The 25,230-nt window shown below is 40.3% G+C and overlaps 1 protein-coding gene across 1 annotated transcript; it reads left to right on the plus strand.

Moving 5' to 3' along the window:
- The first annotated feature begins 1,251 nt into the window (after positions 1–1,251).
- On the plus strand, positions 1,252–19,940 carry TAF7L (TATA-box binding protein associated factor 7 like). The gene is made up of 13 exons (XM_007467972.1): positions 1,252–1,531; positions 5,426–5,493; positions 6,328–6,406; positions 7,766–7,899; positions 8,546–8,672; positions 8,912–8,967; positions 11,479–11,520; positions 12,386–12,458; positions 12,793–12,906; positions 13,336–13,554; positions 13,751–13,863; positions 15,172–15,231; positions 19,896–19,940. The coding sequence occupies exons 1-13, from the start codon at positions 1,252–1,254 to the stop codon at positions 19,938–19,940; spliced, it is 1,410 nt and encodes a 469-aa protein (XP_007468034.1).
- The last annotated feature ends 5,290 nt before the right edge of the window (positions 19,941–25,230 follow it).

Genomic DNA, 25,230 nt, shown 5'->3' on the forward strand with positions numbered 1-25,230 from the left:
GGAGGAAGGCTTTGGAGGGGATGGGGGTTCAGAAGAAGATATCAGAAAGACAACAACATGACAGGACAAAACCCAGAAAAATATTCTGACAATATGACAGTATGTATATGACAGGTTTTTACCTGTACATCAGAGCTACTTCTTGGATCTGCTCTCCCCTACCAAGAGAAACCATAATTTGTGCCTTTTCCTTTTTTTCACTTTTCATTCCATTCTTTCTCAAGAAGGGCCTGGAAATCTGGCAGTAAAGGAAAAAATTACATATGTGTATGTTTGTGCCTTAATTTTTGCCTCCTTTCATGAAAGTCTTACCATATTTTAAGCATTTAATAAATATTTCAAATCAAGTCTGGCATATTAGATTATCAATTAATATTTGTTGGATGATTGAATTTATAAGTGAGCAGTTACTTACTATGCTCCCCTCCTTCATCCATAGGGATACTCCCTGTGACACTTGTCAGAGCACTATTTTTATTTATCTAATATTTATATCTGATTCTCTTCACAAAAAGTTTTGAAGCAGTTTTCAGTGTTATGTACCACACCAGTTAAAAATAATTAGGGATTGGGAGACAATGTGATGATTCAAAACAAGAGATCAACATATGCCAGTGAGGTTCACAGTTGTTAGAGGTGGGTTGCAAAATTGATTCTGAGCTTCCTAGCAGCCATCAAAAAGAAAGTTAATTACATAATTCACATTGTCCAATGATTCAAAACACACAATTAATGGGGGTATTTCAGTTACTGAGAATAGAAATTTTCCTTTGAGTTATTATTAAAGAATAATTTTTGATATAAATGCCATCAATAATTTTCTACAGTACATGAAAAACGAGTTTTATTGGTCCATTTTGTATTATAATCTTCAATGTACCTCACCACATTATGCTAAAGTAAAGATCAGTGGATGAATTCTCAAAGGGACAAAAAACGGTTTTGTCTCGGTCTGAAGCTCTGGCAATTTAGCTTCACTAAAGGGAAAAAAATATCACTTATCCAAAAGAAAATACTGTACCACAATTAGTCTTCTAAAAATATTTATTCCTTACCATGAAGTTTAGATAAGTGAAGGCAACAGAGACTTCACGTCTATAATCTCTAAGAGGCACCACTTAATGTCTCTAATATTACCCCTGTGTCTTTAAGGAGACCATTTTAGGAACGGTTTCATTTTTAGGAAAGTTCTGGAAACTTTTAGGTCACATGACTCAATAGGAAGCCATTTTATGACCTCAGCGAGAGACCATGGAGTGCCCTGAGGAACAGTGCCGCAGTTCCTCAGAAAATGATTTAACACCGACTTCAATATCAGAAGTAATGAGCCACCGATATTCCCAAACTGCCGTTGACCATGGAGCTGAAACTGCCGGCGGTCTTGGCGCCCAAACTGAAGGCGGTCTTGGCGCCCAAACTGAAGGCGGTCTTGGCGCCCAAACTCCTGCCGACTATGGCGCCCAAGCTGATGCCGCCATCGGCAACCAGGCTGCTGCCAGAACCCCTCTGGAAAACTTACGAGAAGTGACAGGTAAGTGGTTTTAAGATTTTTTCCGTACATTAAGGATCTATGGGAGAAACGAACTGCTGGAAGTTTATTTGAACCGCGATGCCCATTTAAGAGAAATAAGCGGAGTACGCTGTATCTCTGTCCAAAAGATGTAAAATAGTGACTTTGTTTCGAAGGGATCAGCTAGTTAAGAGTAGTTTGGGCGCGGATTCTAGTTATTTAATGGGTTTGCGCGGCGGTGTAGTTTTCACCAGGCGTGGTCGCGTCACCAAGGAACAAATCGGTCCAACCTAACGGATTTGCGGAGCAACCGATTCTGCCACCACTTTTACAGTTATCACTGTGTGCTGGTAAAACTCCCATGGCCGACCCAAGGGTCGTCCCTGTGTAAAAGGTATTTGTTCTGAAGCTTTGCTCCGCGAGGTACTTGAGCGGCCGCAATCAACACCCTTCGAGTCTACCGCCCGGACACGCGGCGAGCTGGCCGCCGCCTCGAGGCCATCCGCCTATCCGCGGTGGCGGAAGTGTGGGGAGGGGTGGCGCGCGAGGCTCCTACCTGTCGCCACACAGTCCGCCCGCCGCCGGGAGCCCACTCACTCCCTCTGGAACCACCCTGTGCAGAGAGGCCGTCCCGGCGCGAGTCGGCTGAGGAGCGTGTGAGTCCGGCGGTCGGAGGGCTCAATGAGGCGCCAAAGGCTGCTCGCTGCTCTTCCCTTGCCAGCCCACCTGGGGTGGCGCGAAGGCTTAGGGCCCCTTGGCCTGGTGGGAGGTTTTCTAGGGAAATGGGTTCAAAGCCTAGGGCTGCGGTCTTCCCTTGGGAGCTTAGTGCCCCTGGGATAAGGATGGAGTGGTCATTGCCTCCAAACTGCAGCTAGCAGCTATGAACTTGAGAAACTACCAATTTAGTTTTGTGCTGACTTGTGCTGCTGGCAGCTTGCGGTCAGGCGCCCTCCATTTAATCATAATTCTGATTCCAATTCTAATTCTGATGAAGTGAGATGGAGCTGGCTGGGTGGGGGCGGTGAATGGTGGAGAGTGGTCCTGTTAATTTAATTAGGTTTCAAAGAGTGCTTGCTGGAAAAATGTGGATGGCTTTTCTTAAAAGAAATATGATGCAACCAGTTCATTGTATAAATGCAGATAGCAAATCTAAAAACTCATTAAAACTCATTTCTACCAGGGTTGTCTACCTTCTCTGAAATGGTTCCAGTTCTTACATTCTTTCTTTCATAAGAGAGGAGTTGCCAGAAAGCCACTGAAATGAACAAAATGCCTTAGTCTTAATTCTGCTGAGAAATCTAAAAGTTACTACTGATCTGATAAAATCTTGCTTAGCAGCTAGTTCTTCAAATCTGTATTTCTGCTCCCAACCTTAAATGTTTGTTGCTCTTATGTTAGGCAATGTACCCAGTCCCAAGATTTTTTATTCAATTTATTTTATTTTAATTAACTTTCCCCCTTACCTTTACATTTAGTTTTTGTATTTGTGTGTGTGTGTGTATAACTGTATGAAGCAGGAAAAGGAGAGAAATGGCTATCACAAATAATCAATCTCTTTTTCTCCCTTTCTCTTTTTCTCTCTCTCTCTCCTACCCCCCACCCCACCCTCCCATCCTGGGTGTCTGATTTTTCACTCCTGATTTCTCTTGTGCTTTCTATGCCTTTCTGGTAGTTTCTGAAGTCAGCCTAAAGGACTGAAATCATAACTGGTGAATGATTTACCTGTAATAGGGTCTCAGACTCATTTGTATGAGGTTTTGTTTGTTTGTTTTTCCTTTTCTCTATTTTAACTGGTAGTGCTAAATATTCTTTGTCCTCCCCCCACTTTTTCCAATTTTTTTTAAATTGAAGTACAGTTGATATACAATATTATATAAGTTACAGATGTACAATATAGTGATTCACAATTTTAAAGGTTCTGTTTATTGTTATTATAAAATATTGGCTATATTCCTCGTGTTGCACAATATATCCTTGTAGCTTATTTTATTTTTTTTCTTGTAGCTTATTTTATACCTAATAGTTTGTACCTCTTAATCCTCTACCCCTACATTTCCCCTCCCCCTTCCCTCTCTCCACTGGTAACCACTAGTTTGTTCTGTATATCTGTGAGTCTGCTTCTTTTTTTTTTTGGCTGTACGCGGGCCTCTCACTGCTGTGGCCTCTCCCGTTGCGGAGCACAGGCTCTGGACGCGCAGGCTCAGCGGCCAAGGCTCACGGGCCCAGCCGCTCCGCGGCATGTGGGATCTTCCCAGACCGGGGCACGAACCTGTGTCCCCTGCATTGGCAGGTGGACTCTCAACCACTGAGCCACCAGGGAAGCCCTCTGCTTCTTTTTTGTTATATTCACTTGTATGTGTTTTTAAAAAAGGTTCCAGTGCTTTTAAGTGAGATTCAAATTCAAAACTCAGAACTCAATTAATGGTTTACAGAGTATTAGGAGCTATACTTTATCTGGAGCTTTTCATCTAACTTAAATTATAAGATTTTATAACTTGGTGTATAGCATAGTGTCCTTAGAACATAAGAAAACTTTTTCAGTTTTCATATATGTACACTGCTTTTTTCCATTTATTTATTTATTTATGGCTGCGCTGGGTCTTTGCTGCTGTGTGCGGACCTTCTTTTTAGTTACAGCGAGCAGGGACCACTCCTTGCTGTGGCGCGAAGTCCTCTCATTACGGTGGCCTCTCCTGTTGTGGAGCACAGGCTCCAGGTGCGTGGGCCTCAGTAGTTGTGGCTCACGGGCTCTAGAGCGCAGGCTCACTTGTTGTGGCACATGGGCTTAGTTGCTCCACGGCATGTGGAATCTTCCTGGACCAGGGCTCGAACCCGCATCCTCTGCATTGGCAGGCGGATTCTTAACCACTGCACCACCAGGGAAGCCCACTTTTTTCCATTTTTGAGAAAAAATTTCCTCAGAAGTAGTGTGGGCCCTAAAACTCAAAATGCAAGCCACTACAGATACATCCCTAATAGATGGAAAATAAGATGAAAAAATGAAGATCAACTTGGAGATTATTCTCTTTACAGAATGTGCATTATATATATGTGTGTGTGTGTGTGTGTGTGTGTGTGTGTGTGTATGGATTCATCTTAGGATTCCTTCAAATGGCTTTTAGGGGTATTTCAAATAAGTGGTGGTTGTGAGGATTAGATGAAATAATAGACCTTAGGCACTCAATGTAGAGCCTGGCACATGGAGTGCATGCAGTAAATGTTAGTGATGAATAAATAAAATTAGATTTTATGTTTTCTCATTATCATCCCTTCAGAAATGAGTCTATTCCATGAAGTTAGATGTACTTATATAGATAGCCCAGCCATAAGACTGGGACTCCTAACTTTTCCCCGAGGTAGCTTGGAGCTGTTGATGTTGGCTTTAGAGTCATAAAAAGCTGCATGCTCTCACATGGACTGTTTAATTCCTAACATTTTATTGATCATTAAGGTGAAATACTGAAAATTAAGCTCTGTTTCCTTCAAATCATCATAGAGCATTTCTGCCAGTGGTTTTTTGGGTTGATTTTGGCCTTTGGTTGGCAGTCTTCTCTGCAGAGATTTGTAGCTTACTTGCTTTGGTAGTCACCACTGTATTGATGAGTTAATCCTTTACCGGAGAGTCTAAGAATATCAAGAAGACTAAATCATGTGTAACAGCTCTTACTTCATTTGTTATCATGTAATTAGTATTAACGTTGGAAAATCTGCACATATGGGAGGGGAGATAAGGTGACTTTATAAATAATCAAGTTATGTCAAATAAAGTGTTTTGAAGCTGTGCACACATCATTCCAGTGAGTTATCAGCAAGATATTGTATAATTTTACCAGAAGTGGTCAGTAGAGGGGGCAAGAGGAGTTTTTGGTAACTTTCTGTTGGTTTTGTTTTTGTTTTCGTGAACTCAAAAACAAGAGATGAGTAGAAGCCAGGATGAACCTCCTTACGAATTTGAGAACCAGTTTATATTGCGTCTGCCTCTGGTAAGAAACCCTTGTATCTCAGGCCAAATATCTTCAGTGCATAAGTATCAGCCCTGCTTGGATTCTGTAGCATTTCTGATTATTTAAGGTAGGCTATAAAAACCAAGAACATTTGTTTCCCAGGAGTTGTATTCTATTTAGCAGTCCTATCCTAGCGTGTACTCTTTTAAGCAGCATTTCTTTTGTCCTGCACATGCCACATACTGTGTGGGTTGATTTCCTGGCAAACAGGTGGGACAATGATGGATTCAGTCACTTATGACAGATGCCAACAGCCTTGCTCACTGGACAGCCAAGATAAGACTCTTCTAAAAGAGAGTTCCTTTCTGTCACCTCAAAAGGGGCAATAGAGGGGTTAGCACTGTCTCCTCAAATTCATCATCATGCAAGGCTGTTGAAGCTCATTTCAGCATTGTGTTAGGGACTCTTCCCCTATTGATACCTGTATTTAAGTATTATTTAGTCTAAGAAAGGTATATTAAGGATGGGCTTCAGAAAGGTATTTCCCTAATTAGGGTTAATTAATATAGCCAGTAAACTGCAGCTAAGCCTTCCCTTAGCAACTACAACTTGAAGGGTAACAGTGAGAAACAGGAATGTACAGCTAGGAGAAGGCATTATCTGTAGTTACTAAAAGACAACAATGAGATTAGAGTCAACCTCATCCTAACTTGACTTACCCAGTGCACAGTATCTCATGGTACATGGCATTGTTCCTAACGTTTGGGAAGTTTAAGGTTCTATTTAAGGGAGGACTGTCTCTGACATATCTGTTCTATTACCTGCTAAGTAGACAATTCAGACTTCTGATTTTTCAATCTCCCTCCTTTTTAGGAACATGTTTCTACTGCCAGGAAGATAATACGGTCTGGAAGTGCTGCCATGAAGGATAAACTGAAAATTGACTTATTGCGTAAGTAGTTAATATCCATTCACCATACATTGAACAGTAATTTATTAAGGGATTGCTATGTGTCAGGCACAATACTAGATACCAAGGATGTGACAAAGAATAGAATGTGGTCTCTGTCTTGATGGACTCAAAGAGAGGCTTCAGTCACTTCCATCTCTTCCTTTTAAGAGGAAAGGAAGTAGAACTTATACAACTTGAGGTAATTATCATGGTGTGTATAAGGAAGAACTTGGAGGTCAACTGTGGGATTTGCATACTGCTGATTGTTTCCTATATGAAACTTGTGATTTCTGACTGTCCGGGGGAATGACAGGTGGATGTACTGTTCTTTGTTTACAAAAGTGACATATCTTTATCTCTTTTAAATAATATTTATTAGATTTTTAAATACAGAGAAGTATATGAAGAATAAAATTTTAAATGACCTATAATCCCAGCACTCCGGTAGCCCTTATTGACACTTTAAAAGAAAGGAATACAAATGCATGGCTAGAAAATTCAAATAAAACAGAAAGGTTCAAAAGGAGAAGTGAAACTATCCTTCACAGTGCCTCAACCTCAATGCCAAGGATAACTAATATTGGCCTTTTCTCCTTGTGTTTCCTTATAGACAAAACTTTTATGCATAATACCAACGTATAAATAATCTCTCTATATTTTTAAAGATAATTTACACAAAAAGGATCATGTCAAACATAGTTCTGCATCTTTCTTTTTTCACTTAATATTAGAAGATTACACTTGAATCCTTTTGTATCAAGAGACGTTCATGTTTGAGACATCTGGGCAGGATTCAGAGTTGTCAGTATATGGCTGACTCTCTCTTTCTCTCTCTCTGTCTCTGTCTCTGTCTCTGTCTCTCTCTCTCTCTCTCTCTGTCTCTGGCTATTGTGTAGAATTTTATCTTTGTGAAGCTAACTAGAGATTATAACTTGAGACTTATTAGTACTATTCTAGAATCAACCCTCCCCTTACCCAACCCTTTGAAAACACCCATGTACAATGACATGATCGAATGCTCCTAATGGTGTCCAAATGAATGGGTTTAAATGAATGAAGTTGGCCTTTCAAGATGAGAATGAAACAGTTACCACTTCATTCACTTTAGTTCACAACCATGACCAAGAAACTCAGCTACTTTTGATGGAATGACATAAACTAGAAAAAAAGAGCTCCATATACTCTGCCTTCTTTGCTGTGGGAAGTTACTAATTGTGTACACAATTCTGGCATTGTGAGAAATAGTAAGTTTCAATGAAAGACTCTTCTGTCCCCCATAAGTCTTCATTATTCAAACCCCAGGAGTCTTGAGAGTACATTGGGAAGATGTCAGCTTTAATCTTTTCTACTTCTGTCCAGCTGATGGACGTCATGCAGTTGTTGGGGTTGAAGGTGTCTCACTATCTGCTAAGCTGGTTGATTTGCCTTGTGTTGTTGAAAGCCTGAAAACTCTGGATAAAACAACTTTTTATAAAATGGCAGATATTTCCCAGGTATGGACAAGTTTTCTTAATCTACTCGCCCACACATCCTTCAAGGATTTACTTTCTCCCTCCTTTTCTTTCTTTCAATTCTCTTTTCACCTGCTTGTCATTTCTAATTTCCAGCTCAATTGCACAGGGAATACAATGTCATGTTCTGGTTTGGTGTTTGATCCATCACTTTTCACTACTTTATTTTATCCAAATAGCTTTTAGAGCCTCCTGTTTGCCATTTATAGTGCCTTTCATTATTTGAAAAATATGATCATCTGGGATCTTCGTCTGAAATTCCTGTTAAAGCAGTGTGCTGTTAACTCTGGAAGTTTACATTGGTTCTTATTCATCATCTCTACTGTTGATTTTTTGTTTCCTTTATAAATCAAAATGCTAAGATATATCTTGTTTTCAACACATTCCTTCCGCAGTGGTAAGCACTGGAGCTAAAAAAGACAACAACAAACTCAGAGTCCATATGCTGTGCTGCCGAGATAGAGAGAGAATGCATATGAGTGTATGTAATACTTGGTTTTCTGGAAATGCCAAGTAGCATTCTCCTTACTTTTGTGCTCCAGGATTTCTGGTGGTAAGAATGATCATCATCCATTACTAACCCAAGATTTGTGGCCACAGTCAACTTCTTTGTCTTTGTTAAATGCAGATGCTTGTGTGCACTGCTGATGGTGGTGTCCACTCTCATCCTGAAGAACCGGTTATCTCTACTGATCTTAAAGCAATCAGGAAAAGTGAAAAGGAGAGACAGAAAAAACATATCTGGAAGCATGGCAGTAAGTCATCAGTCCCTTGCTCATTCCGGCTAACTACATTTATCTGCTGGATCCTAATTACTTGTGAGCCAGGAATCTGTTACCACACTTAGGTATTTGGTTCAGTAGGCATCCAGACACTCTTAAAGGAACAAGTCGTGTCATGAGCCAGTGGCTTAGAGCATAACCTTATCAAATTCAGATAGATATGTGACTACCATCAGTCATATATACATTTCACCATGTTGAATTTATTTTAGTTACTCCACCACTTAGGAATGTCAAAAAGAGAAGCTTCTGCAACACAACAAAAGAGGTTAGTGGCATTTCTGTGTCTACTGGTTGGATTGGAAGAGGATTATGAATGGGGGGAAGGGACAGTCAGTTGGGTATTCATTTGTTCAGTCATTTATATGTCCAATAAACATTTGCTGAGTATGAGCAACATGCCAGGCACTGTGTGCTAACAATTGGAAATATGTAAAGAACAAAAACAGACTTGACCCTTGAAGTTATAGGGTAGTCACTTAGGGATCTAGATGTGTCATGAACTTGAAACTTCTGCTAACGCTTTTAAAAGTTTCCAACTGCAAAATCTTGTTTTAAAGTGAACCCATCCAGAACCTGAGAATTGGGAATTGTGATTGTATTTCTAACCTTAACTCAGACTTGTAGAACCCTGTGCAAACTACAGGAGTACTATACCTTGGCTTCTTTTTTAATTAAATTTTTTATTTTGAAATAATTGTAGATTCACATGCAGTTGTCAGCAATAGAAAAGAGATACTGTGTACCCTTTACTCAGTTCTTCCCATTGTAACATTTGCAAAACTATAGTACAGTATCACAAATAGGAAATTGACATTATTACTATTCACTAATCTTATTCAAATTGCTCCAGTTTTACTTTCTCCTGTGTATGTGTGTGCATGTGTTTAGTTCTATGCAATTTTATCCCATGTGTATGTTGGTGTAATCCACCCATGCAGTCAAGATACTGAACAGTATTGTCACCACCAGGATCCCTCATCTTGCCCTTTTAAAGCCACACCCATCTCCTCCTCACCCCAAACCACCAGGCTCTAACCCCTGCTAATCACTAATATGTTCTCCATCTCTATAATTTTGTCATTTCGAGAATGTTGTATAAATGGAATCATACAAAGTATAACAGTTGAGACTGGCTTTCTTTTTTCACTCAGATTAATTCCCTTAAGGTCCATGTGGATTGTTGCATGTATCAATAGTTTCTTCCTTTTTATTGCTGAGTGGTATGCCGTGTTATGAATGTACCACAGTTTGCTTAACTGTTCACTCATAGAAGGACATCTTGGCTGTTTCCATTTTTTGACTACTATAAATAAAGCTGCCAGCAGGTTTTTGTGTGAACATAAGTATTCATTTCTTTGGCATAAATGCCCAGGAGTGCAATTACTGGGTATGTTGCATGTTTAGTTTTATAAGAAACTACCCATAGTGTTTTCCAAGTGGCTGCACCATTTTACATTTGCCCCAGAAATGTATGTGTGATCCAATTTCTTTACATTTTCACCAGCATTAGGTGTTGTCACTATTTTTTTAAATTAGCCATTCTGATAGATGTGTAGTGATCTCATTGTGGTATTAATTTGCATTTCCCTGATGGCTAAAGATGTTGAGCATCTTCTCATGTGCTTGTTTGCCGTCTATTGTCCAGTTCAGTGAAGTGTCTGTTCATGCCTTTTGCCCATTTTCTAAATGGATTGCTTTTATTGTTGAGTTTTGAGAGTTCTTTTTTATATTCCAAATACTAGTTTTCAGATACGTGGTTTGCAGATATTTTCTCCCAGTCTGTAACTTGTCTTTTTATGTTCTTCACGGGGTCTTTCAAAGAGCAAAAGTTTTTTTGTTTGATGAAGTCCAATTTATTGATTTCTCCTTTTAAGGATCATGTTTTTCATGTCAAGTATAAGAACTGTTTGCCTAGCCCAGATTCTGAAGATTTCTCCTATCTTTTTAAAGTTTTATATTTAATTTAAGTCTGAAATCCATTTTTGAGTTAATTTTTGTAAAAGGTTTGAGGGTTAGTTCAAGGTTGTTCTTTTTATTTCCCCTTTGCATGTCCAATTGTTCCAGCACCATTTGTTAAAAAGGCTACCCTTTGTCCATTGTATTGCTTCTGCACCTTTGTAAAAACTAAGTTGGGCATACTTGTGTGAGTTTCTTTTCTGGGTTCCATTAATCTGTGTTGATCACCGATTCCACAGTGTAGCTTTGTAATAAGCCTTGAAATCAGGAAGACTGATCTCACTTTATTTTTTATTCAAGATTGTTGTAGCCATTCTAGAGTCTGTAACTTTCCATATACATTTTAGAGTAAGTTTGTCTATGTCTATAGAAAACCTTATTGGAATTTTGATAGGAATTGCATTAAACCTATAGATCAATAGCTTTACTATGTTTAATCTATGAACATGGTTGCTTTGGTTTTATACTGTCAGTCAACAGCATTCATTGAGTGCCTACTAAATATAAAACTACATTAAGGGCTTCCCTGGTGGTGCAGTGGTTGAGAGTCCACCTGCCAATGCAGGGGACACAGGTTCGTGCCCCGGTCCGGGAAGATCCCACATGCTGCGGAGTGGCTGGGCCCGTGAGCTATGGCCGCTGAGCCTGCGTGTCTGGAGCCTGTGCTCTGCAATGGGAGAGGCCACAACAGTGAGAGGCCTGCGTACCGCAAAGAAAAAAAAAAAAAACTACATTAAGAATGGTTCTAGAACTCTTTAAGCTTTAGTGAAGTACAACAATTATAATATAACTTCATTGTTCATTGTGTTTTATTTCATAGGTCACTGCTATCAAAAAAACTGAAGAAGTCAGCTTTCCTGAGGTAGACAAATCATAATATAACTTTATTGTTAACCTATGCTGTGTTTTATTTCACAGCTCTTTAATTTCAAACAAATCAAAAAAAATCATAAAGATTACTTTCAAGCCTTCCTTCTCACCTGTAACCCCCACTCCCATACACATACACTGAATTTGATTCACTGAAAAATGAATTCATTGTTCAATGTCTGACAACTCCAAGAGCAAAAGATACAATTTGATCAGTGACCCTGTGTATTTTAATCTGCTTCTTTTCTGTATATTTATTTTAAAAAACCATTTCTTGGAAGCCAGGGTTCACTCTTACCAGCAGTTTTTTGTAATTACTTATTCCCCCTTAAAGTTCTAATCTCTATTTGTGGCATGATGAATTGGCTGCTGTGGAGATAATTGTCTAAAACTGGATTTAACGGAGAATATGTGGCTAAGACCCAGTTTTTATAGGAAACTCTCTAATAATAAAGATGTGGAGAAGTGGAATCTGGGATTTTGAATCTTTAAACCAAATTACTTCCAAGTAACAAAAAAATTATAGTTCTTTGCCAGTGTGGGTCAGTGCAAATAATTAACAACTGAGGCTTAAGGGTCATGCCTCTGAGGAGGTCTTTAATATAGAGTTGCAGATTGAAAAGATTAAATGTCTCAAGTAATTCAATTGGAAAAAAAATAAGCTTACTGTACAAAAATATAGACCCTGTCAAAGTTTCCTTCATAAATAGCATTGTTTAAAGTAGAAATTTGATTGGATGTATCTTAAAGAGGCCTAATTATTTGAATTCATTTGTATGTAGGAAGAGGACATTTCTGCAGAACACAGGGTGTTAAGTGACATTACTGGTATTCCTTCTTCTCCAACTTTGGTTCAGCACGTTGAACCTCCTGATGTGGAAATGGAAGTGAAAAGACTGCTGCACTCAGATGCTGAAGCTATCAGTGTCCGTATCCTTTTATACTAAATATTTTCTGTGTAGTCTGTTCCACCCCAAATGCCCTTGGTGACAAGCTCTCATTTCTGATATTGTGTGCTGATGTTAATGTACAGAACTTATGATTTTTGGAAATGTTACTTTCTAGCTAGGAACAGTACATTCATGTAATAGAAATTATTTACTTGCGTAATTCAGTATAAGGCACTTTTCTATACTAGAAATCCAGATACAAATGGCCTGAAGTTGGACTAAATTAAATAGCACTTTCAGCCAGAGAGCCTCTTCCCTTTCAAGTTTGCCTTCTGCTTTCTTTCTGCTTTTTCCTTGACTGCCTCTCCTTTCAGGATGGGAGGTCATTGCCGATGGTGAAACCAAGGAAATAGAAAGTCAAGGCTTCATTCCAGGCTTTGAGATAGCCTCAGAAATGAGTGGCTGTAAGCAGCGTCATACCTCACCAGGTGCATTAATAAAGGCAAAGCAGGAGCTTCAGAGAGGGCAGGTGTTGACTGTGTGTAGGACCATTCTCCGTAAACTCACAGACCAATCACAGAAGAAGGGTGCCTTTGCCCTTCTCTCCTCGTATTGGTCCCACAAGTTTAGGGGTTTTAGATTGGGGTTCTAATATCCCATCCATCCCTGCTATTCTAAATTCCTGTGGGCCCTTGGATTCTCTGAATATTTTGATCATTGAATACATGAATGAATGTTACAGTGTTTTGCCTTTCCTATCCCTGTTTTATAAAGGGAATAATCTTCCTGTGAGAAAAATTATTTTTAAAATTCATTGGTTGCCCAGTTAACTTGAGGGGGAGTATAATTGCAGCTGGAGTGGGAGTCATTTGAAAAGCTTCAGGTGGTTTCACCTTCCTTTTGCTTAAAACCCATAGAATATGGTGTGTTTCGGGAGATGGTCAATGACTCTAGCAGTAACAGTGAAGTTGAGGATGATAAGGAGGAAGATGAAGAGGGAGAGGATGACTATGATGATGCGGATAAAGACAAGGAAGAGGAAGAAGATTATTATGAAGTGTATATGGAAAGGGAGATACAGGACAAGTTCACTGAATCTGGCCAGTATGAGGCAAAGGAGGGAACCAGCTCAATGGGTAAGTTAGGGAAAAACAAAGGGGTGGGACAGAGTGGGTGGCAGTACTAAAGACTGACTCTAAACACATGTTAGTTGCAAAATTAAGTTTGAGAAATTAATGCTCAGATGTGTAGTGGAGTTTTAGTTGATTTGGATCTTGGTCCCCTAGTTTAGGCCATGTTTAGATACATGAAGTTTTTGTCTATCTCTGTTAGTCATGAAAATTCAGAAGCAGACTCATTACGTGGAGAAAAAGCTCCAAGAGATTCAGTGCAAAGCACAAAGACAGAAGAAGCTCATTATGAAAGTGGAAAACCTAATGCTCAAGGTAAATTCTTGTTGGCTGGTATAAATATATCCTGATATCTTACTTTCAAAATCCCATCTTTGTGTTTCCACTCATGTCATCTCTGTGCAGCATTCTGGCTCATTCATGAACCTGAACAACCTCTTAGATACCCCTAATAAAAAATAGCCCTATTTCCTTTTACCTGAGTAATTTTGATCATCTTATATAAGCATTTTTGGGAGGGGACCAGGAGACTTGAGATAATAATTGCCAATATTGAACATTTAACTATGTGAAAGGCATGTACAGAGCTAAGCATTTTATGTGTATTATCTCATTTCATCCTGACATCCCTGAAATATAGATGCTGTCACTATTCCTGTTTTATAGATAAGAAATTGAAATTCAAAGAGATTAAGTAACTTGCCAAGGACCACAGTAAGTGGTAGGGCATAGATTGAACCCTGTTGCTCTGTACCAAAATGTATTCATTACAATGAAAGAGAAACTAAATTAATTTAAAATTTTTATGATGCCTGCTTGAACAAAAATTAATATCATGCTTTATTTTTATTAATACACATTAATACACATTTTATTAATACACATATCAACAAAAGGAAAATGTATGTTTAGGCCATGTTTGCTTCCCTTTTTATAGTGAGGGAAATTCTGAAGCATCTGGAAGATTCCTTGCTAGATTTCTTTTTCTATAGAGCTGTTGTCATCAAAGGGGAGCAACTTGACACAAAACTATACTTATTTAGAGTGTTGTCCTTCAGAATAACCAAGTTAGATAATATATGTGGACATACTTTGAAAGATACAGATATATGGTATTATGATTGTTGTCATGTGCAGTAGTAGTTAAGAATGGTAATATTCTGCCCTAGTGCAGGGGAATGAAGGAGTCTGCATCAGATTCCAAACCAGCTCTTTAAGTAGGTCACCACAGTCAAAGGATTTGTGCTAAACTAGCAAAAGGTAACATGAAGGCACTCTAACTCTTTGTTTTAGGGCAAGAAAAAAAATTGCCATGTAGGGTGTATAAAATCAAATTGAATGGCCCTGCAGTTGGAGAGTGTAGTTTTTATACTCTAAATCCTTTTTAAAATGTGTTTTTATTGAAGTAGAGTTGATATACAATGTTGTGCCAATCTCTGCTGTACAAAGTGACTCAGTTATACACATAGAGACATTCTTTTTCTAAATCCTTTTTTAAAAGTACTCTTTTGTTATGACTGACAGTTTTCTTACTTATCAAATTATTTGCCAAACTCTTTGTTTCTCTTGGTTCTTCTTTCCTTTGAGACTCAGCATTCATCTTTTATATAATTCGTTTTCCAGAGTCATTTACAGTCTGTGCTGGAGCAGCTTAAGCTACAGGAAAAACAAAAATATGAGCAGGTGAGAAGTTTGTTTTCACATCAACCAGAAAACATTTGATGCAAAGAACCCCACCCCCCAATCTCATTTCTGGCTGTTCTTTTCACAGGAACAGTAGTGGCCAAATCTTCTAAATGAGGGTAGCAGGTTGGAAAAAAGTCTTTGTGAAAATTTGTTCATTCAGCAGATATTGAATGTCTATTAAGTGGAAAGCACTGGATGTACACACAGTGTTGAATAAGACACATACAATACTTTTCCTCATGGAGCTAACAGTCTAGCAGGGAAGATCAACAGCAAACAAATTATCATACAAATATAAAGGTGCAAATCATAAAGGGCTGTGAAGGAGAGAGTCAGTGGTGCTATCTGAATAGAGTCCTGAATTAAATTGGGGAGATCATAATCAGCCTTTCTGAGGAAGTGATACTTAAGAGACCTGAAGGAAAAGTCCAGGCAAAAAGTGTATGAAGAGCTTCTTGGGTGGAGCGTATGCCAGGTCCCACATTGGAAAAGAGCTTGGCCTCTTTGAGGACCTCTGCAGTATTTAAAGCGAGGAAGAGAGTGACTTAACGTAAGGTTGGAGAAGTAGGCAGAGGCCATATTGTATGGTCCCTTGCAGTCCATGATAAGGAGGATAGGTTTTAGTCTTAAGTGCAATGGGGAGCCCTTGGAGAGTTTTAAGCAGGAGAGTCACATTTAATTTAGAAGTTTTAAAGATCACTTTGATTATTATCTGGAGAATGGATTGTGGGAGGGCAGGACTAGAAGCAGGGAGGCCAGTTAGGAGGCTTTGGAGTCGTCTAATAAAAGGTGATGGTAACTTGAAATAAGGAGGTGGCAATGGAGATGGAAAGAATAAATATTTTTTCTTTTTTAATTGAAATATCGTTAATTTACAGTGTTGTGTTAGTTTCAGGTGTACAGCAAAGTGGTTCAGTTATATATATATATATATATATGTATGTGTGTGTGTGTGTGTATTCTTAGATTCTTTTCCACTATAGGTTACTACAAGATATTGAATATACTTCCCTGTGCTATACAGTTGGTCCATGTTGTTTATTTTTTATCTATTTTATATATAGTAGTGTGTATATGTTAATCCCAAACTCCTAATTTATCTCCCCTCCCCCCTCCTGCTATCCCCTTTGGTAACCATAAGTTTGTTTTCTATGTCTGTGGGTCTATTTCTCTTTTGTAAATAAGTTCATTTGTATCATTTTTTAAGATTCCATATGTAAGTGATATCATGATATTTGTTTTTCTCTGACTTACTGCACTTAATATGATAATCTCTAGGTCCATCCATGTTGCTTCAAATGGCATTATTTCATTTGGAAAGAATATATATATATATATATATAACTGCAATAAAAATATTTTATAACAGCTTTATTGGGATATAATTCATATACCATACAAGTCACTCATTTAAATTGTACAATTCAATGGCTTTTAGTATATTCACAGAATTGTGCAACCATCACCACAATCAATTTTACGTTTTTATCACCCAAAAAAGAAACCTGTACCCATTAGCAGTCATTTCCCGTTTCTTCTGACCCTCCCACTCACCACCACCCCCACCCAGTTCTAGGCAACCACTAATCTACTTTCTACTAGCCTACTTTGCCTATTCTGGTTATTTCATATAAAAAGGAAACATATGTCCATGCCTCCCTCTCGCTTTGTCACAGCTCACCCTTCCCCTTCCCCATATCCTCAAGTCCGTTCTCTAGTAGGTCTGTGGCTTTATTCCTGTCTTACCCCTAGGTTCTTCATGACATTTTTTTTTCTTAAATTCCATATATATGTGTTAGCATACGGTATTTGTCTTTCTCTTTCTGACTGACTTCACTCTGTATGACAGACTCTAGGTCTATCCACCTCATTACAAATAGCTCAATTTCGTTTCTTTTTATGGCTGAGTAATATTCCATTGTATATATGTGCCACATCTTCTTTATCCATTCATCCGACAATGGGCACTTAGGTTGTTTCCATCTCCGGGCTATTGTAAATAGAGCTGCAATGAACATTTTGGTACATGACTCTTTTTGAATTATGGTTTTCTCAGGGTATATGCCCAGTAGTGGGATTGCTGGGTCATATGGTAGTTCTATTTGTAGTTTTTTAAGGAACCTCCATACTGTGTTAAAAAAAAAAAGAAATACAGTGATGCTGAAGAAATTAAAAAAAAAAAAGGAAACATATACTACAAGGTCTGTTGTGTCTGGCTTCTTTCACTTGGCATAATGTTTTCAAGGTTAACCCATGTTGTGGAATGTATCAGTACTTTATTCCACTTTATGGCTGAATAATATTCCATTGTACAGATATACAACATTTTGTTTATCCATTCATCCATAAGTCGACATTTGGGTTGTTTCCACTTTTTGGTTACCATGAATAATGCTGTTGTGAACATTTATATATGAGAGAATGTATTTTAAAGGTAGAATTGATGGGAATTGCGCCAATTACTGGGTGTTGAAGGAGAAAAGAGCATTAAGGATGTATGCCAGATTTCTAACTTGAAAGACTATTATTTAAAGCCACAAGAGAGTGAGCAGAGTGAAAAGAAAAGAGGGCAGTGTGGGATAAGTGAGGGTCAAGTAGCTGTATAGAAATGTATGCTGGTTCCAGCCCTATACTGTTGAGGATAGAGTAACAGTTTTAAAGAGACTGGAGGTCGTATTATGAGGATGGACTTAGCATGGAGCTTTTTTGGGGGGGGGCCCGCGCCGCGTATCTTGCAGGAACCCACACCTTCAGCAGTGAAAGTGCAGAGTCCTAACCACTGGACCGCCAGGGAATTCCCGAGCATAGAGCTCTTAAGGTAGTGATGCCATCCCCCATGCTCATCCTCATACACACAAGGCCAGGAGAATTCTTATGTTCTGTATATTCCCTTCCCCTCAGCACATCACTCATCCAAGTACTGCTTATAAACAGCCATGTGAACAGTTAATGCCAGGATTGCTTTAGCACCCACTAAACATCTTTGTTTTCCTACATGTAAGTAGTTAGTATTGGGGAGTGCTATTTTCAACATAGAACTACAGTTGTAAACTTTATTCACTCAGAACCCTTTATGTTAGCTCATTTATTCAACATAGATTTATTGGGCACCTACTTAAAGCTAGGTTCCACAGGGAACTACAAAATGCTTATGACACAGTCTCTGCCTCCAGTTGGGGAGAAATACATGAGAGGGATAGGAATTTAAAGGAATGAGAGCTCACTTTTGTCCATGGAGATCAGGGAAAGCTTCATGGAGAGATGGTGTTTGGGGCCTTAAGAGGTGGGTAAGGTTCTAATAAAGAGATAGCGAAATGAAGGCATTCTGTATAGAAAGTAGCATTCACAATGGCTCAGAGGTGGTGATGCCAGGCTTAAGAGTTTAGATTTTTGGTGTAGGTCATAATAAGCCCTGAAAGCTTTTTCACCTGGGGAGTAACTCAGGAAATTTTCTCTGCCAGCAGTATATAGGAGAAATTGGAGGGGGGAAAGACTAGAGGAAGATGCAAGTGGTAGAAGGAATCAGAACTTAAAAATTGATTGGATTTCCAGGACAAAAAGGGAACAAAGAGCCTGGGTGACTGGAAAATGGTGAGCCACTAACAGGAATGAAGACAAGTTGAAGAGGATTCTTGGGGGGTGGAGGATGGAGAAGATGATGAGTTGAGTTGGAAGCACTTTTTAAAATGGGAGATTGGAGAGTGCCTCATGCATAGAAATGATCATTGAAGCTGTGGGCACAGATGAGTTAGCCAGGTTGACTGTTCAGCAAGAAGTCTGAACCTAAGGAAAAACCTCCCTTTAGGAGGTGGTGGGAGGAGAAAGCGCCCGTAAAGGAGAAAGAACTGGAGAAGTCAGTGGTGGTAATCATGGTCAGCATCTGAGTGAAAAGATGCTCTCAATTACTACAGCTAGCAATTATAGCAGTTTGGTAGCTCATGTCCAGCACAGGATCATTTTGTAATGCTCCATTCCTGTCGTTCCACAAAATGAAAATCCACACTGATATGGGGCGAGCTAAATTGAATAATACTCAAAAACAATCTTTGTCTCAAAGACAGTATACCTGAGTGTTATTGGTCACTTTGCCATTTCAAGTAAATAAAAAAAATAAATCTTACATCACAAAATGTTCAGGGCTTCTGACTTAAAAAGCATCAGGGTAAGTAGAACGTCATCAGACTCGTTATTGGTTAGGACTCTGAGCCAGTTTTCAAGGGTCTCATAACATGGCAGGAAGCAACAGCCAAGACTCGGTTTAAGACACGGTGCATTCAGTGGGGCAAGAGGCTATCACAACTGCCTTATCTTCTGAGTCTTAGACTATGGCTACAGTGATCTTATCTCCTTTGCCCCTACAGTGAGCTGTGACCTCTGTACACTCTTCCCAGAAGTACAAATTCTTAACAGCAAGCATATTTAATTTCTTTAGTATATTCAATTTTGAAGCTTCCTTTTATAAGTTTGGCATGATAAAGGACAGCATCATTGTTTGTGTCCTTGACTGTGGCACTGTTCTTTGGAACATTGTAAGACTGAGATAACCTTATAAATGCCAAATTACAGTCTTTCTTTTTGGTTTATATAAGTAAATTCTAGATCAAGTAATGGAACTTAAGATTTCAGATGAATTTTTCGTGTTTTTCTGCCTCTCCCTACAGCTCATTTATCTACGGAAAAGACTGAACTATTTTCTGAAGAAGTGAGGAGAGCCTTCATCCTGGCACACAAACCTTGGCTTCAACATCCAGACTGAAGACCTAGATGAAATTGTACCTGTTTCTTCTCCTTTCATTGCCTTATGTTGCATCATTTGTATTTGTTTCTCTGAACTTTTTTTTTTTTTTGCTAGTCATATTCAAAGTTTGTAGCCATATAGAAAGGGACAAAATATTAAAAAGTAGTAGACCTGAAGACCCAACTCAACTATGGGACTTTGCTTCTCTTTATCAGTTTGAGAATTAACTTAAATTGTTTCTCTTTTATGGTGTCTCAGATGATTCAGCCATGCTTGCCAAAGGCAGACAGTCTAACCTGAAGGCTATACAGCTGGTTTGCATAGATTTTTAGCTTTTTCTTCTTTTGTTTGTTTCAAATATTTCCTAAAACATAGAGTCAAACCATTTCTACCAAGGGCTAGGACCTGCCACAGTGAATAAGTGCCTACCTGGCAGCAGTTGATACTAGGTTGTATCCTGTCTCTGTTCAGGCATTAAAGGCTGCTTTCCGGCTCAGGGATGATTTCTTGCTGCTGCTATCTTTGTTCTGTTGTTAATGGTTTTAGGATTGTGTCTGGTTGTTATTTGGCAGCTATGGGACTAGTTAGAACAGAGATGATATTCTGAGCTGTTATCCTTATTCTGAGCCTCTTCTTCCTAACCCCCATTGGAAAAGGTTAGGAAAAAAAAAAACAGATACCTGTGGGAGCTCCCTGGTTGCCTAGTGGTTAGGATTCCAGGCTTTCACTGCCATGGCCTGGGTTCAACCCCTCATCTGGGACCTCCCATAAGCCTTGTGGCCAAAAAAAAAAAAAAAAACAACAAAAAACAGATACTTGTATTGACTGTGAAAACTTCCTTTAAAACCCTGGGCTTTTGGTGATTTTCAGCTATGTTAAGATTTTCTAGTCTGTATTCCTTAAGCAATAAATAAATTCCGTAAGTGGATTACTGTCACTTTATTAAACAGCTCCCATGATAAGTACATTCATATCCAAAAGGAAACTGGTGAGACAAGCAATAAATTCTGCAGTTAGGAAATTAAAGAAGATGCTGTCAGCACTGGGACATCCTTCTAAAGAGCTGTTAGGATAACTCCTAATGAACTAAGCAGATCACCTCATTCACCATAAATCATTGGGATTTTGAGAGAAGGTACAGAGAAGTAACAAAAATGGCAGCTCCAATATTTGCACTGAATTATGTTGTAGTGGAAGGAACACAAGGTTGGAATCGTGGCTCTGCTACCTACCTTGGGCAAGTCCCTACACCTCTTAGAGCCTCTATGTCCTTATCTGGAAATCAAGGGTGATAATGCTTATCACCAAGAGACATCTGAAGGTTTTCTGGAAGTATCCCAGCTAGACCCAGGTCTGGTCACAATTGATGAAGTCGGTGCCACTCTAGGAAATGAACCCCCAAGATTTCTCTGCCACTTTTAGTGCTCTCATTCCAAGTTGAAGGTAATAAGCCAAGGGCAGAGAAGGGGAAGTCAGTATGCATGGGCAGGGCCTATGGAGAAGGGATGAAGGCAGAAGGAATGCTGGGGACAAATGCAGGGAAGAAGTGGGTCTAAGGGAGAGAGACATGGACAACCAAAATGAAGCCAAGATTAGGAGAAAAGTTAGAGGATAGCTTGAAAACCAAGATGGTTTTTTAAAGTTTTTTTTTTTTTTTCAGAAACCCAGAATTTAAAAGATGAGAAGAAAGAATAGGGAAAAGGACTTGTCAGAGGCAGAAGGTGGGGGAAGAGGCAGAGTTTGAAAAGAAGATAGACCTTTCCAGATGAAGGATGGCATAGAACTGGGGCAAAAACATAAAAAGTACCCTGGGGACGTGGCTGGAGAGACTGAGGCCGGAGAGAGTGGCACATAGACCACAGGTGGCATCCAGGAGTGAGAGAAGTAGAAGAGCCCTAGTCCAGCCTCTGTCCAATACTGTAGCCCAAGAGCAGCCAGAGCTCTGCTGAGAGGCAGTGGGGAAGGGAAGACAACGGGAAGGAGCAAATTTGTGTATCTGTGGTGCCCTTCTGTTCCCTCTACTACCACATCTTGTAACCCTGGGTAACTGCTTCACCACTGCCCTCCAGTCACCCAAGACTTATTGCCGCCCTGACTCCCTCCTTCCCCCCAACACACACACGTAATATATCATGAAGGTTTCCTTTTCTACAGCCCAGTGATTGTGACTTTGGCATGTTACAGAACTGCACTGTCCAATATGGTATCCACTAGCCATGTGTGGCTTTTGAGCACTTGACATATGGCTAGGCCAAATTGAGGTGTGTCTTTCCACATAGGCAAGGCTCAACTGCAGGTGGCCCCAGGCCTTGGCAGAATGCCCTGTGATCCTCCTGGAACCTGGGAAGACGGGCAATCTCACGAGGATTTGAGACAAGACCATTTCTCACTCACCTCCCTGTTTTGAGGGAGGCTGTCATGGGGCGGTTTCTCATCTGCTTCCCTCATTCTGGTGAGCATGAGACTTTCTGCCTGCCTCCCCACTCCCCTGCCCCAGAGGGGTCCAGCTGCAGGCCATAGAGCTGCTTAGCAGCGGTGTGGAGTTGGTACTCAGCAACATGGTGTCCTGCCATTCATGTTGCATGTCATCTGACCCCTTTTGTTTCAGTGTCATCCTGTGCAACAGCGACACGGAACGGATCCCATTGCTGGTCTTGCTTTTGCTGCCTCTAAGTAATAAAGTGCCTGGGTGTATGTGGGTTTCCTGTTCTTTTTTACCAGTTGAATCTGTCAGCTTACTTGACAATTTCCAAGACTTAGTAAAAAAAGAAAGAATATAAAATATCTCAATAATGGTTTTATACTGATACATGTTGAAATGATAATACTTTGCATATATTGGGTAAAACGAAATATTAGTAAAATTAATCTCACCTGTTAATTTTTACCTTTTTAATATGGCCGCTAGAAAGTTTAAAATTGCATATGTGATTCACATTATATTTCTGTTGGACAGTGATGTTATAGATCAGTGAAGAAAGAAAAATTGGTGGTGGGGAGGAGGGACTGACAGGGTTTTATTTTGCCAGAAAATGGCATTAAAAAAAAAAAACTATCGCCACCAATTCACAGGGACATTTTAACACCCCCCCAAGTATATAACCATAATCTCAGAATAAAGGATAGACTTTTTTTTTTTTTTTTTTGCTGTATGCGGGCCTCTCACTGCTGTGTCCTCTCCCGTTGGGGAGCATAGGCTCCGGACACGCAGGCCCAGCGGCCATGGCTCACAGGCCTAGCCGCTCCGCGGCATGTGGGATCTTCCCAGACCGGGGCACGAATCCGTGTCCCCTACATCGGCAGGCGGACTCTCAACCACTGCGCCACCAGGGAAGCCCAAGGATAGACTTTTAAATTGATTATATGTAACTTTATGGAAACTCACTGCATTGTCCAGATTTTTCTCTTAATGCTTTAGGCTGGTGAAAAATTCCTCAGATTGATGAGGATGGTGTTGAAGAACCATTGCTATAAAGAGCTCATCCCATAAGCTGATAACTAGCTAATTTGTGTGGAGCTTTGAGAGGCGACCAGTCCAGGTAACAGTGGTGGATGGGGCTAGTGGGGGTGTCTTCTTGTCCTGTAGGTGCTGGACTCTTCTGGTGGCCTATGTTTTGCAGTGTTCCTGTGGCTTCTTGGCCCCACCCTCTTCTCCCACACCCAAATAAGGTAAAGATGTGGAGTGTCAGAGTCAAAGAGTGTAACCAGAGGAACCAAAGTAAACAAATACGAATTTATTCTTTTCAAAGCAGAATTTATGGGAAAGGGGAAAAGCACCACAGTGAGTGGCAAAGTTAACTAATTTGTCTCCAGCCCCACCCCTTCATCCCAAACTTTTCTAGACTTGTGCGCCGCCCTTGCCACTTCCCCAAATCCCATCCTTGTGACCAGTCCTTGGAGCCAGCGAGCAGCATCGCAGGCTTCGGTCTGGCCTCAAGACTGCCCTGGGGACAGCAAGGACATTGAGCAGGTGCCCCTCCAAGTGCGGCAGCTGTGGGAGGAGATGGAGGCTGGGAGCTGAGCCCTGGCCTTGAGACTTTCCCTCTCCCACAGTCATTGGTGTTTAAAGAACAAGAAGGAGCTGAAGTATTCCTTTGTCCTCAGGGCCAGATTTTGGCAGGAAGGCCCAGAGACAGAGTTGCCCAGCTGAGCAGGTGAGTCTCCACAGCCCTAGGGTAGGGCCCCCACTTTCTCCTCCAGGACTGTTCATCTTAAGGTAGCTACTTTCTTGGTTATCTGTCACCTATGTCAAGGGAACTTTGATGAGAGTCTTGGCCTGAAATGGTCTCAGAGGCCGTGAGTCTGCCATTGAGAATGCCTCTTCAAGGAATGCTCTAGCCCAAAGCTGACTATGGAGCCCAGATCCCAAACACACACCTCAAGCATCATGGGTATTCCTTAAAATTCATCAGGAAGGAAACCATCTCCCAGGATCTGCCTCTGCTTGGCCTCAGGGTTTCGCATTACCATGGCCTGCCAGCCCAGCTCCTAAAGTACAACAAACTCAAACAGGTTTCTCTACAAGGAAATATCTCCAAACTTTGGGCCTGGAAGGAAATGGACATTTGAAGGCCTTTCCATTCTGGAGGGAAGGGTGCATATCCTCCTGGGTAGGACCCTCTCTAAGGAACCATACAACAAACAGCCTGATGTCCTCCAGCCAGTCAGCCTTCCTTAATAATTTCCCAGTCAACCTGACTCCACTCTGCTCTCACTAGAAGCAGAGGCACCCTCATAATGGTTTTTTGGCCTCTACCAGATTCTGTCGCGAATACATTACCTATCAATCCTAACTGTTCCCCAATACTATTTGACAACAACCCCAGCAAACACATTTCTTATCGCTGATGCTAATCCCACAAGCCAGGGGTTTTCATTAGGTTGCCTACCCAGCAACTCCCTTCACCACCCTTCCAGTACGGGGCCAAAAACTATGCAGCATCACACACAGTACCTCTAGGAGACAAGATACACGACAGATGCTTAACAACATGCAACACATCTCAGTAAATCCCACCTTAATTTGAATTCACAGTGCCCAAAGGCCCATTTACCTCACTGTGGGAAAACTCTCCACACATGCTGCAGTGACTATCACTGGACTCTCAAGCGATATACTCACCTCGGGCATCAAGGTAAACCCAGGACCACTAAGTGTCATTGACCCTGTTACTGAGAATTCAACTCTTGACTTGCTGCTTCAGTCTACCTATAGCACAAATCCTACATAACGAGATCTACGTCTTCTCTACCATGGC

Source organism: Lipotes vexillifer, unplaced genomic scaffold (assembly GCF_000442215.2).
Source record: "Lipotes vexillifer unplaced genomic scaffold, Lipotes_vexillifer_v1.1 scaffold152, whole genome shotgun sequence".
NCBI lineage: Eukaryota > Metazoa > Chordata > Mammalia > Artiodactyla > Lipotidae > Lipotes > Lipotes vexillifer.